The sequence below is a fragment of the Molothrus ater genome, chromosome 18 (genome assembly GCF_012460135.2).
Source record: "Molothrus ater isolate BHLD 08-10-18 breed brown headed cowbird chromosome 18, BPBGC_Mater_1.1, whole genome shotgun sequence".
Lineage (NCBI taxonomy): Eukaryota > Metazoa > Chordata > Aves > Passeriformes > Icteridae > Molothrus > Molothrus ater.
The window spans coordinates 2,624,310-2,638,407 of NC_050495.2; the positions used below are offsets into that span (position 1 = coordinate 2,624,310).

Consider the following 14,098-nt stretch of genomic DNA (forward strand, 5'->3'; position numbering starts at 1 on the left):
CAGGGATCCTCGATGCATTTCCTTGCCATTATTTAAGGAGCCTTTACTAAAAGCTTTTGGATTGTGTTTCTGAGCAGCCAAGAGATTTTTGTATCCAAAATGCTCATAAAGGAATATCGCATTCCTCTCCCGATGAGCGTGGAAGAATATCGCATCGCCCAGCTCTACATGATCCAGGTCAGGAACCTCCTGCTCCTGCAGGCTCTGGGGGCTCTCTGGGGGACAATTCCTGCAGGATTGGCAGCTTTAAATTTGGGGTTTGCTGGTTGCTCATAAAGGAGCAGTGGGGAAAGTAACACAAATGCCAATTTCTGACTTGCTTCCTCTTCTGCTTAAATTGGAGAAGCTCTGTCTGACCTGGCTGGAAGCACAAACCTGTTCCTGTGGAACCACTCAGCCCAGGTGTGTGGGTTCCTACTGCAAGGGATCCAGCTGTGGGGCACAAACAGCCACTGCTTCCCAGCTGGGTGGTGGTTACTGGTAGTGCCAACTCCAGTTGCAAACCAAATTCTGTTCTTTTCTTGGGAAGCAACAGTCTAATATTAAACTTGAGAGGGTAAACCAAAGGCATAATTTGGAATTAAGGGAGGGAAAAAAAAAAGTGATATATCTGTACTCATATACCACAATGAAACAGATACTAATCAGTTTAGGCATAAAATGTAGATTATTTTTAATAGGCTGCTGAATACTGATGGGAATTTTTGCAGAATTCCCTGTCTGCAGTAAAGCAGTTAATTAAAATGTTGGGTTTTTGTAACTGAGGTCCTCTGTGCCCATATTCTCCCAGTGTTTGAAATCCAACCAGGAGCAGTTATAAAAGGAAATGAAACTGAAGTGTTATTTCATTGTCCCACACTTTAAATAAAATCTAATTTTGTTCATCCAGCAAAACACACATCTAATACTGAGTTTGCAGGAGAACTCTGCTTTCTGAAGCAGTGCTAGAAAAATCTACTTTGGCTTAAAACCTAAAATAAGGGGAAAAAGCAACCCCCCAAAACCAAAGCAAAAGTACAACTCCCCCACTTCTCTCCTGACCACCCACCTGTGTTCCTTAAGGATTTATGCACTTGGGCTTGACTGTTAAAAGATTGCATGGTGTGTATTTTGCAGTAATAATGGTCAAACTCAGTTTTCTGACACAGATGTGTCATCTTTGTGTGTTTAACCTAAATCCTGGCATAAACAGGTAAACATTTTTCTTAGGTGGCTTCATTTTTCTGTACCTTTTCCTGATGCTGTAACTGCTTTGAATATTAGTGTAATTATTTTGTTAACAACTTTGTCTTCCTAATTTGTCTCAGCTGCTTTGCATGAAGAGCTGGTGGATGGCAGCAGAGTATTATCTGTGCAGAACTTGTCAGTGAGCAGCAGAGCATAGGGGAGAGCGATCTGATTAGGAAGGAGGAGCCCACCTGATTAAACAGAGGATGACTCCTTAATTGGGGACTGTCTGTGGGGCCTCTGGGAATTCTGGAGGGCTTGGTCAGGGAGGTGGATTTGCTTTTTGATCTCAGAAGTTAAATTGCTGATTTTAACTTCCATAAGCAGAACACTGGGTTCTGCTTTATTACTTGACAGGGATCTTGGCCATATCTTAGCATCAAAAGGACACAGGAAGCCATAAGGGTTTCGTGCAAGGGGAAGTTCAGCAGCTTAAGAAACTAAATCTCCACATTGCCATCCAGCCCTGCTTTAATTAAATGCATTGCCTGGCAGCAGAGTAAGATTTCCTCTTAGCTCAGGTGTCAAGTCAGGTTTCTGATCTCCCTCCACTCTCCTGGAGCAAGGGGCTGAGCTGCAAACACTTCATGGAGCCCAGGGTGTGGGGGAGCTGCAGGAGTGCATGACAGACAGGGGACTTGGCTGTGCTACCTGTACAAGTAGCACACAGGAAAAGGTAGCTGTGCTTTTCCTTGAGAACACTAGTTTCAGCTCAAGTTTGAAATAAACAAAAAGCAATGAGAAAACGAAGACCACTTAGGGTAGAGTTCATAGTTTGGCAGTGATTTGCTTCAATTGTTCCTGCAATTGGTGGAAAGATTCCTGCTGGCTTCAGCGTGAGCTTTTCCTAGACCAGGACATCAAATGTTTTCTTCAATTTGATTTAAAAGTGGAGGTTTTGTCTTTGAGACAGGCAGTGGGGAAGGAGCAGTGGGGAGTGTGACTCTGTCCTTTTAGAGAATGAGAAAGTGCTTCATGTCTGCCCTTTTATTTTTCCTCTGGAATGCCTGAAGAGGCCACAGGAGAAGTAAGCTCTGTGTGTTGAGCCCCCTTATGGGAACAAGCTGAGATATCTGTGCAAAGCAGCAGTGAAGAGGCATTTCTGAGAAATCTGTGGCTGAAATGTGGAACAGAATGTTTTGAAGTAGTTCCTGGGAAGAGGAGTGATTCTCAAAGGCAAAAGGTTAATTTCTGTGACATTTGTCATGTACAGAATGGTGGCATTATTGCTAGCAGCACCAGGCAGCCTGGTCCTGTGAGGAGCACTTCTCCAGCAGTGCAAAAGGAGATGTCACAATTGCTCCTCAAGTCTTTTAGGGAGCCTCAAGCATGCACCTGAAGCTGATCACTCGTTTACCTTTGAGCTCATGAGTGAAAATTCCCATTAAATTCCAAACCAGTTGGTACATTTTTTAAAAAATCTTTTTGCCTGGGTATACATTTTCCTAGATTCCAGCATTGTCCAAGTGGAAGTTTTCCAAAAGGCCCTTCTCCCCTGAGCCCTGTGGTGGAAGTGGTGCCTCAAAGCCATGTAGGCAGGGATGTTCAGACTCAGGCTGTAGTACTGCCATCACTTTTCAAAGCCATTTCCATGTAGATTTTTACTCTGCAGTGGAAGGATCAATCATCTGCTTTCATGAGAGAGCAATCCCTTCTTATTCATACAAGTCTCAACAAAACTTTCCACCAAATTTGATGTAAGCAGCATCATGCCCAAATAGCAAAGGATCCTTCCATTAAATGGGAACAGGCTGTACTCATATTTGCTGTGTTTACTGGATGGGAGAATTAAAATTGTGCAGTATATAATCCACATCTCTCTTGCTTCTCTGCGCCACTGGGCAGGCAAGACGTGCAATAAATCATTGTGTGCATGCCTGTGTTGCTCTGTAATTCCTCTTATAACTACAAGTTCTCCAGGCTGGTGTATAAAGCTGTGAAAACTGAGATGAGTGGCCTGCTGCTTTGCTTTTTAGTGTTTGGTTTTTTTTAATTTGAGGTGAGAGAGCAAAAAGTCTCCTAAGTTGCTTTCTGCTGGCTTCTGAAATATTATCTACAGTCAGTGGTTTCAGTACTTTAAGTAGCACTTAAATTCTTCCCTAAATAAGTTAATTTTACATTACAGCAAGGACTTAATGTACCCTCGACTTGCTTGAAGCCTAGCAGATCTGAATTGTTTTTCTCTATTAAATTTCAGACTTTCAATATCCTTCCAAGGGAAACCTCTCACGCAGCATTGTCAGCCTCTCCAGGTTGGGAGCCCTTGCTCCAGAGCAGTTTGGTTTAGCTTTTCCATTAGCACAAGACCTTTTTGCATCATTGCTGAGGTTTTGTCTCTTTTTAGGTCCGAATTAAAACATTCTCATTTTTGTATCTGAGCTAAGAACCAGCAATCTTCCTTCCTGGTTTTATTCTGGTGCATGAAACAGGTAAAATATTTCAAAACAGTGACATCACTCTTTATACCTCTATTAATGTAACCTTTCCCTGAAATTTGTGTGCATATTTAAAAGCCAGTCCTGCTTCCAAGGGTGAGAATTTCTCAATGAACTCAGCCTGGAGTTGAGTTGTCCATGGGACTAGGAGAGGTTTGATCTGGGGAAGCTGCAGGCTGATGTCCTAAGGTAAGCAGAGAGGAACTGGAGATGAGCACTGGAATGAGTTCTGTGGAACACAAACCATTTATGGAGGGAACAACTGTAACCATCTATAGGGATTTGTTTCTTCCTGCAGAAGTTTTGAGCCAAGGACTCTGTCCTGGACGTCTTCTCAGACTCTGCACATCACATCTGAGGTGTGTGTGCTATTTCAGTCTCTGTGAGGTGAATCCTATTGGGCACAAAGGGATCTGTGTTACACATTAGAGAGATCTTATTAAAGGGTCTCTTAATTCTTCCCCTCCTGAATCCTGCATATTTTGGTCTCAGCAGCAATCCTTTCCTGGCACCCAGGCATCCTTTCCTTGTGTGTTCAGGGAACCTTTCTTTCTGCACACCTCCTCCTCCTCCTCCTCCCCCCAGAAACAATGCACACATTAACGTAAAGTCTCTGTTTCATAAAAGCTTGAAATCCGAGCCCTGAATGCATTTGTTGGGATGTTATTAGCCAAAGGTCAGTCCTTTTATCATCCTAATAACGTTCATTACTGTGCTTCCATATGCCATGAGATTCCGAGAGACCGCTGCCCTTCTGACCCGTTCATAAGACAAGAGAATTCCTCTTGTTATTAAAACTTATTTTTATATCAGTGTGCACAGCTTTCTTGTCTCTTGTAAGTAACTCTGGTCCTCATTTTGTCTACACAGATTTCTCTGGGTATTTGTGACCTTCCTCTAAAGATAGTGTGCTTTAAAAATATTCTTCTGCTGGACTTTGTGATTACCTTTTGAGGATAAGACTTATTTTAAGATGCAGCGTCATCCTTTGGAGTTGAGTGATGAATGACAAAGTATTCTGAGGGTCCATGACTGGGAAAGGCCTCTGGCCCTGTTTGAGGCACTGCATGGAAGAGAACCCATCTGCTCCACACTGCCTGCTGAACTCAGGCACAATCCTGGGAATTGAGGGCTTCTCTCATGTTTTAACATGAACCTTTCCTCTACCATCCTCCAGGGCTTTGCATTTATTGCCTTCCTTGAAAAATCAAAGCGTGTTCCAAGCATCTGCAGTGTGCTGTGCTCTCCTGTCCTGACTGCTGGTGGAGTATCCTGAGTCACTTTGCTCCTTTCTGGAGGATCATGGTTTGTCCATCATCTCAGTTTCCAGACACCTGCATTGTCCTATTTTCCCCTTCATTTCCACGTAGCTCTCAGGAAGCACCTTTGAGAGCAGACTTAAAGCTCTGCTTGGTGCTGGTGGTAATTCTTGAGGCCCTGTTGTGATACCCAGGTGCAAAAGTCGTGTCCCTTAAACCCTCAGCTCCGCTTGGCAGTTGCCAGCAGGCTCAGCAGATGGTGAAGGATTGATTGAGTGGGGGAAAGCAAACTAACCCTTCATCTCTGGACACTGAAAACTGGAGGGCTGATTATTTTTGTTCTGCATGCAGATGCCTTGGCCATCTGCACAGACAGACATTTATGCTTCAGTTTTAAAGCAGGTGATGCTGCTGACAGCTCCAGAGACCCTGGAAGGCTCACAGGTCTAAAAGCAAAGCCTGGTTTGAAGCTTTGCCCCCGATTTCTGTGCTGCACTGTTAAAACCTGTGGCTTCTGTATGCTCTCTTCTTCCTCTGGTTTTCATAACCTTTTCTTTGTGATCATGAGGATTTGCATCCTTCTGGAGGAGGAGAGTAAGGCACTTGCAGATGTTTAGTTTTGAGGACAAGGGTGGTACCACACTTGGGGTCTCGTTTGCACAGGTGACAGTGACACCCATACAGGTTATCATTTTGGGAAAACATACAGAGGAGCAAAGACCTTTTCTACATCTACTTTTTTCTTGGTTTGTAGTCATTATCCTGAATTCTTACATTGTCTGGGATTCCATATCATGTTCCAAAAAAGATTGATTTTAGGGTAGTGAACTTTATGTTGCCTTGACAGTTTGTGTGCTCTCTTTCTCTTAACAAAGGTGAATGAAGCTGACATTATGCTATAACACAAGCAATTTTAAACTTCAGATTTGCACTGATTTTAATACAGGGCACAGCACTGCCAATCCTACTAAACTTGTTGGCTGTCAAAAACCCTTTTTCCTTCTGTATTTTTTTTATTCTTATGAAAGAAGGACAAAAATATTGACTGGGATTAGGTTCTCCCTCTTTCAAACATCTGAAGACAAGTAATGAATTAAGTATAAGGAAGACTATGGGGATTTCTTTAAGCCAGTCCTGTGGTATTTTGGCACACAGCCCATTGTTAGTGAACAATTGCATTGGGTTCCTAAATTATAAGGGATATAGTCAGAAGATTAGACTTGATCCAGAGAAGCCCAAGTTGAAATTTTGTCTCTGACTCACAATATAGTAATGGGCAACTTGCTTTGCCTCCCTTTAAAGCAGGGACAGTAATTCTCACAGACAGTGTCTGTGGAATAGTTAATGCAGTGAAAAATCAGTTTAAAGACATGGAAGGAAATACTTGGAGTAGATGAAATACTGAGCTGCAAGTGTAGTAGACATTTTGAAAGATGAGGCATGTGGGGTAAACAAGTTTGAGGTATCTCCATAATAAAGTGATCCCTAATTCATGTGCCTGTGGCACATCCAGCCCTGACTCTAAAGGACTGTGACAGGGCATCTTTGTAAGGCAAAATGATTAATGGGTGGCCATGAGAAAGGTTCTCTTAATGCTGTAAATTTTTTATGACCCTTCACGATTGATTGTCCCCAAAATATCCTGGTTTTGTACAAGCAGCTTCATTAATATCTAGCCCTGATTCTAAATAATGCAGTGCCTGCAACACTTGTACAAAGTGATGCTGTGTGTGTTTCTGCTCTGCCTCTCAGGAGCCTGGTGCTGACAGCCCAGCCTGCCTGCAGCTCTTAGGGCTTTTTTACAAAAAAATGTGAGTTCCATTACAAGCAACGCAGCCAGGAGTGCTGGTGCAGGTGCAGGTGCAGGTAATGTGAGAGAGGTCCCTTCCTCAGGGCCTCCTGCACGCCCAGCTTTGCTTGTGCAGCTCTACAGGTGCCTCTCTCTGCACAAAGACCCTTCTTGGTCTGCTCCTGTGCTGGATGTCCCCTTGGAGGCAGCATTGAGGGTGGTTACAGGCCTCTCTGGTAGTCCAAATTCTTGCTTGGTAAACTTGAGGGAAGATTCTCCCCCATAAAATCCCTGCCGCAGGCAGGAGTGATCAGGTGGCATCTCCCTATGGAGGTGGGAAGGACCCAAAAGGGAACCCTCCTGGAAGTTGCAGCTGATCAGTGCTGGATTGGGAAAGCAGAGGGTGGTAGCTACTTTAGAGTTACTATCAGAGGGTAACTACTTTAGAGTTACTATCAGAGGGTAACTACTTTAGAGTTACTATCAGAGGATAACTACTTTAGAGTTACTAATAGAGGGTAACTACTTTAGAGTTACTATCAGAGGATAACTACTTTATGGTTCCTATCAGAATTATGTGCAGCTGGTGAGGTGTCAGTGTTTGGGGACAGGGCAGTGCGTGGCTGGAATGAAGCACTGCGTATTACCCAGCCCATTGATCAAACCTGCAAGGGGATGTTTAAAACAGCTGCTCTTTTGCCTTTATTAATGAAGCCGTTGATGAGGAGCAGATTTCTTTCCCCTCTCCCCAGGGTTTCAGGTCATTCCCCTGTATTGGGAGCAGTGAGGCTCAAAGTGCTATTGTAAAGCCTCGTGTTCTGATCGTTATCTTGTTGACTCAAACTAACCTTCCTTCCAGAAATAAGTATTGACATGGCCCTTCATGGGGTTTTGTTTTGTTTTTTTTTTTTTTTAACAGCACTAATTGGATTAAAGTAATTGTCACGAGTGAAGGATGCATGGTAGAGCACAAAGGGCACAGGGGAGGCTCAGCTGTGGGCACCATGGTTACTGGTGACATCACTGGTTTGCTGTTCCCAGCAAGGATTCAGTGCAGCTGAAGCTGGAGTGAGGATGGCTGAAACTGGGGGATTGCTGATGCAGCCCCTCCCGTTGCCATGGAAACAGAGGATGCAGTTTAAAGTTGCCTGCATGCATAACGTGGTGCTCATGGTGTCAACAAAACCAGGGTCCTGTGGTGCCCACAGCTTTTGGAAGGGCAGGAATGGTGTGATGGGCAGAGTGGAGAATCCTCTTGTTGTTGGACTTGTTTTCCCATTGACTTTACTGTGCATGATAAGACAGAGTGAGCCTTGCTTCGAAGGACAAGAGCAAAACTCACGAGTCCCTTGGTGTCCTGAGCAGTTTTGTGGTTGAGGGATTGCCAGTCCAACTTGATGTAATTGTTTCTGATTGGACCTTACAAAGTACAGGCTCAAAAGTTCTGTTAAAATTATCCCTGGGATAACAGGGTTCCCATTACTAAAGGTAAGCCCCTACCTGCCTTTAAGATTGTCTTTCTAATATAACCATTAAGATTGTTCTCAACCCCTGCAAAACAGTAGAGGAGCTTCCCTGTTTGAGGACTATTTTGCTATATTTTGTTGAAGGTCCCTACTCCAGCAAAGAGCACTGTCACAAAATGGTTAGGGTGCTGAAATGAGGATTCAGAGATGTAGCTCTGCCAGCAGTTCTGTGTCTTCAGGTTACTTTCTCTTTCTTCAAAATGGTGCTCTCTTGTTGATTCCATGATCTTCAGCGTGAGGGCACTCAGCTGTTCTGACTGGGGCACAAAAGCCTCTGACAGCCAGAAGTTGTGTGTGCTGTTGTACTTCAGCACTCTCCTGCATCAGTAACAGTAGAGGTGATTTTTATTTTTAATTTAGTTCCTTTAACTTTCTGTTTGCTTTTAGAACATTGTGCATTGATAAAATTATGTTGGTTTTGATGTGACGAGAAGTTCCAAATTTTGGCTTCTCTAAGAGTGGAATAGCTCCGTCTCCTCTGCTCCCTTCTTTCACTTGGAACAAAGCTTTTTCCTCAGGTATTGTCCTGGTTATGGTGGTATGATTTTATTGAGTGTTTCAGGTCTTTGACACACACATAAAGAAAAGAAAAGAAAAGAACAAGTTGTAAAGTATGAAACTATGGTACTTTTAGGATAACCCAGCATTTTGTTTTCATAGGTAGGTTTTGGTTACCTGCAGTAAACAGTGCCCATGAACGGAGCCTGGGCTATCAGATATCTGCATCAGCAGGCAGAGGGTTGCTGGTGGTGAAAGCAGATGGCTGGTAATGAATTAGCTGTCAGCTCAAATGCTGGTGAAGGAGTGGTTAACAGAAGCCAGAGCTGAGTCATTCCGCAGCACAGGCGGCTGAGGCACAGCGGGTACACCCTGAGCAGGCACTCCCTGCCTGGGCATGAGATCCAGTCCCTTGCTGGGAAAACCCATTCAGAATAAACCCAGCATTCCTTCCAGGACCTTTTGGTGTTTCCCAGCATGTCCATCACTGGCTTTCTGGTTTTTGGTGCTGTTTAATTCTGGCAGCTGTGGCTGGAATGTGCTGTTGTATTTTGTTTGTGGTGTTTGACTGCTGATACTGCCACAATAGGCCAAATTACATGGCTGAGACAAGCAGGCTGCTTTTCTCATAACCTCTCCCAGCTTTTCTGTTAAAGTTTGCAACATGCAAGGTCCCAGCCACAATGTCACTGGTACCTCCTCAGTACCTGGTGCCTGCAGGTGGGAGTGAGGATGGCTGCTGCTGGAGCATAGCAAGGAAGGCTCCTGTTGGTAAGAAGAAGACACCACTTTGGAAAATCAGTTGTGGGAGTGAAATATCCCTCAGCCTAAATAATGTTCAGCTGGAGATAGTTGGGAATATTTTTTCCCTTAGCGTATAGAGCAAAGAGTTTATTCCTCTCCCTCAGCATAAATTTTGTTTATACCTTGGGTGCCTTTACACTTCCTTTCTAAAACTGAACAGAACAGGTCTGGTTGGTGAAAACAGGTCTTAAGAGCTCTCCAGTGATGGCAGGAGTCGTCTTGCTGAGCAGCTTCAGGCATTTTTGTGGTCTGATGGATTGTGTGAGGCACTTCATGCTTTCTCTGGTTCCCAAAGGAAGGGTCTGTTTCTGGGGACTTAATTGGTGTTTGTGGTAGCCTTAGCATCCAAAACAATAAAAAAATAATAATTGGTCATAGAGAAAGTTTTCTCAGCCTCCCTTGCCACAACAATATGAGCAAGTATGTTAGCAGGGTCCTCTGGGGATATTTGCTGTCATGTTCTTGTTCTGTGGTTACAGAGATGTCTTTGCAGCCCTTGTTAACTGAAACCATCAGCCAGCTGGAAACTTCTCATATCCCTATCTGTGTCTTAGTGGGCTAAAAAAATCCTGAGAGTTCAGTGTTATTTTAATGCACTCTCCCAGAAGAGTTTTGTCCAGACTATCAAGATACCCTTTCCAAATGGGAGCTGGAGGAAAGAAACACCCCCCAAAAATCTTCTGGTTATTGTTTCCAGACAATGATTTGTGTCTTCCTTACCCATGGATGATAGGTCTGTCAAGCATGGTGCTGTCAGTCTTGATAATTGGAGTAATCTCATGAGAACTCTCGTGGGTCCTGTGGCACTGTGTGACTGCCCTGCTGAGGGGAAGTAAGAACTTGAGGAAGCTGAAGCATGCCAACCTTTTGTGAGCACTGTGTCACTTATTTAGATGGAGAGGTTGTACTGCAAACCATAATCACTGGTAAACAAGGTGAGAGTGTAGTTAATGAATATGTTATAATCTATTTTGGAAAGCTAGAGCATGCCTGGATCACCCATTATCACCATGCAACCTACCCCATCCCTACTGTTCTCTGCAGGAGCATTGCAGTGCTCAAAGTAGTGACAATAAAAACAGGCAACTTCAGGAGGAGCTAAGCAGCTGAGCTGTTTGCAGTGCTGCTGTTGGCTTTGCAGAGACTCTCTGCCTGTAGACTTGAGCCTGTGAGCAGCCTGGGCTGGATTCCAGGGCAGGAGCACAAGCAGGATTCTGCATTAGATTAATATTCTTCTTGGTGTTCTGAGTTGGTTGATGGGGCTGTTTTTCTTCTAATTCCCCAAAAGCAAAACATTACAAGGCAATCTTAATTTACACAGCCTGACTTGTGTATTTCTCCAGCTGATCCAATAAGCCACATCCTTAACTGTTTGATCCAGCATTATGCACTCCTATTCTGGGAATGCTGTTCCTTCAGCTGTGCTGAGACTCCTTGGGCTGTGAAGGTTTCTGTTGCCATCAACCATCATTCCTTTATGGGGCTGTGTCCCACTAGAAAAACAAACAAACAAATTGCATTGAGTCACCTGGTTCTGTTCACCTGGGCCAGGTCATTTGCTGAACTAAGGCTTTGCAAGGTGTGCTCTGGCTGGGAGACACATTTCTAACTGGGAAAGGAGATGGAAGATCTTAAAACTGATGAACCTGCCTGTGGAAGGCTCTGTTTACAGCTGTTTGTCTGCTGTTGAGAGCAGATGATAAATGGGGTTAGGCTGGCCCAGTGGTTAAGTGATATTCATGGGAATTATTCATCTGTGATCGTTGTGCTGAGGTCATGTGCTGTGTCCCATGCTATGCTGCTGTGCCAAGAGATTTATTTTAATAGAAGCCTTTAAGTAACTGGCATTCTTGCTAATCATGGTGCATCTGCTTCTCTGGGTTCCCTGTTATGAGTAATTTAATGCTATTACTTTAGCTAGAAGGGATCTGTGTCACCATCTGTCCTGAAAAGCTATTGATGGGGCTGTGGGGAACATGGAGTGTCATCAGCAGGAGAGAGGGACTTGGAAAGGGATGCCTGGATTTCCTCTTGTAATACAATATAAGATGGTTTACTGTGCTTATGGGTTAGATAGCTTGCACATAGAGGCTGTCAGCTACTCTTTGGTTTTGTTGGGGAGCATTCCTCAGGTATTTACAGAGGGGGAAGATGCTGTGGCAGTAGTGAGTAGCAATGACCCAGGCAATCTGCTAAATAAAGTCTCTGCTTCTCTCCAGGGCTGAAACCTCTGAGACTGACCCTCAAGTGCCTGCACATCAGCACCTCCAGCAGATATTCTTTGGAGAGGGCCTGCCACACACTTCTCAAGCCAAATGTTTTCCTAATTGAGGATTATTTTAAATTGTTGTTTACAGACCACTTCCTTGTGACAAGCTCTCTCCAGGCTGTAGCTCAGGCACAGTAGGCATGAAGAGGCTGCATGGCTGCAGAGCAAATTGCTCTTCACTCCCACAAGTGCTTCACTTTCACAGCACCACTTATGCCCAGAGTACCATCCTGGTCTCTCAAGTGCGTGTGGCTAAAGTCTTTATTTTTATTATATGAGAAACATATTTTCTCTTTGTCTTTCTGACTGGTCAGTAACTGCTCTGTTCACCATCTCTCTGACTCTTGGCCCTTCCTTCCTTCCTTCACTGCAGCTCGTTGTCTTCTCAACAAGCCAACTGCTAAGTGTGAGAGCCTGGAGGGCTGGGAAGCAGCTTTGTGTGGGTTTAGCCTGGGGAGTTTCTCTTTGATCATACTATCCTTCCCAGCAGTGTGGTGTGTTATGAGTATAAATTTGGCCTGACTCAAAAGTCCTGGCTCTAAAGATAGTTTGGGATATAATCTTGGGATTTTTTTTTCTATCAGCAGAGCTACAGCTCTTATTTCACATTCGTCTGAGAAAACGGTCTCGCTGTCCTCGTCATATCTTACGTAGATAAGTGACAAGTAGGAGGGATGTGAAGGGCCAAAATTTGCTGAGGGTTTGTGACTGGGTGACAAAGGCTGTGGGCTGGAGTTGGTCCTCTGGAAAGGCTGGAGGAGGAAGCACAGCCTGCTCCCAGAATAGGGTTTGCAGTCTGCTGCAGCTGCACAGAAGTGAATAAAATAACCTCAATTCAGAAGTGGGATGTGAACTGACTTTTACAGAGAGTCTCAGTGAACTTGGTTTTGCCTTCCTTCCTTCTCTCCCAGTGCGTTGGGACAGTGACACCGTGTCACCCTTGCATCTCCCACCATCAGAGTGGAGAAGCTGCTGATGGAATTATCCATGTACAGCAAAAATTGGCCAATATTGTGGGATCTTCAGGGTTCCAGCTGTAGGGTGAGAATCAGGCAGCTCATCTCCATGCAGAGAAGTTTTTGTTAAAACTGGCTGAACGGGGAAAAGTGAAATGGGGGATTACTGTTAGTGAGTAAAACTCCTCTGTGGATTTTGGTCCCAAATGAGGGCTTGCAGAATTTCCTGGAATTGCTGTAACTGTGCAGTTTAGAAGGGAGTTTTGAATAACCTAGCATGAAGAAAACTCATCTTCCCTCTGCTTATGATTTCCATGTGCTTCTGCCATATAATAAAACTCTAAATCTCTATAATTTCTATCAACTGTTCAGAGCAGATGCTGTGCAGTTATTCTGTCTGTTACTTCCACTGTGCTGGCTGGGTTACTGCCTTTTCTGAGACCTTTGAATTAACCAGATTTTGGGGTCATCAAAATTATTTAATGTTATTGTCATAAATATTTGTACAGGACTTGGTCAGTGCTTATATAAGAACTGAAAGACAGTAGTTTGTTAGAAGAGGATGTGTGCTTTAATGAACTGCCAGCTGAGTGTTAGAAATAAACTGCAAAAAAATACTTTTCTGCTTTTCTATTTTTTTTTCTATTGCAGTTTGTGGGGCAGGAAAAAAATGATTATTTAGATTGTCAGTTATTTAGGTTTGTCAGTTATGGCTGTTTAAATTTAAAATCACTTGAGAGGTCTTTATAAACAGGGCTATTTACTTCTAAGCAGCTCTGTTGGTTTAACATCCTGTCCTCAAAAGATAAGAAGTTGATCTCTTGCATCTTATTAATAATTTTCTGTTAAACCATGTTATCCTTTGAATTGTTTGTATGCCAAAAATGAGGAGTTGTTATTGTGTTACATTTCACAGTTGATTCTTGGTATAAAATTCCTTTTTTGCCCCCTTATTTTCCAAAGTACTGTGCTCTCAAAATGCTCTCAAATACAAACAATAATCTCAAAATGCTAACAGAATGAATCTCTTGTTTGGAAATGATGAAGGTTATACATCATCCAATCTGCTGGAATGTATGAGAAATTAATAAATATTTGGTTTGTCTCTAGCTCATCTTAGAAGCACTGAAATTAGTATTTTTTTTTTATTGAGGGAATTTTTGCCAGGTTTTCTCTGAAGGACAGTCCTACAAATCAGCCAAAATGCGGAGGCTGCCAGGGGGTGCAGTGATCGTTCTGGCAAACTTGGGTTGTTTCTTCAAAAGATCTTAATTAGCAGAGCAAAGTCTCCAAGCTGTTCTTGGAGAGCTGCTGCTGGGCCAGATCACATGCAGC

General features: G+C 43.6%; 1 protein-coding gene across 6 annotated transcripts in view; it reads left to right on the forward strand.

Moving 5' to 3' along the window:
- PITPNM2 (phosphatidylinositol transfer protein membrane associated 2) overlaps positions 1-14,098 on the forward strand; it is a 126,251-nt gene that overhangs the window by 62,088 nt on the left and 50,065 nt on the right. For all 6 annotated transcript variants that reach the window (XM_054516751.1, XM_036393080.2, XM_036393081.2 and 3 more), the window contains one exon: positions 4-177. In XM_054516751.1, the coding sequence (XP_054372726.1) occupies positions 100-177 (78 nt within the window). In that variant the 5' untranslated portion in view covers positions 4-99. The remainder of the gene's footprint in view (positions 1-3; positions 178-14,098) is intronic.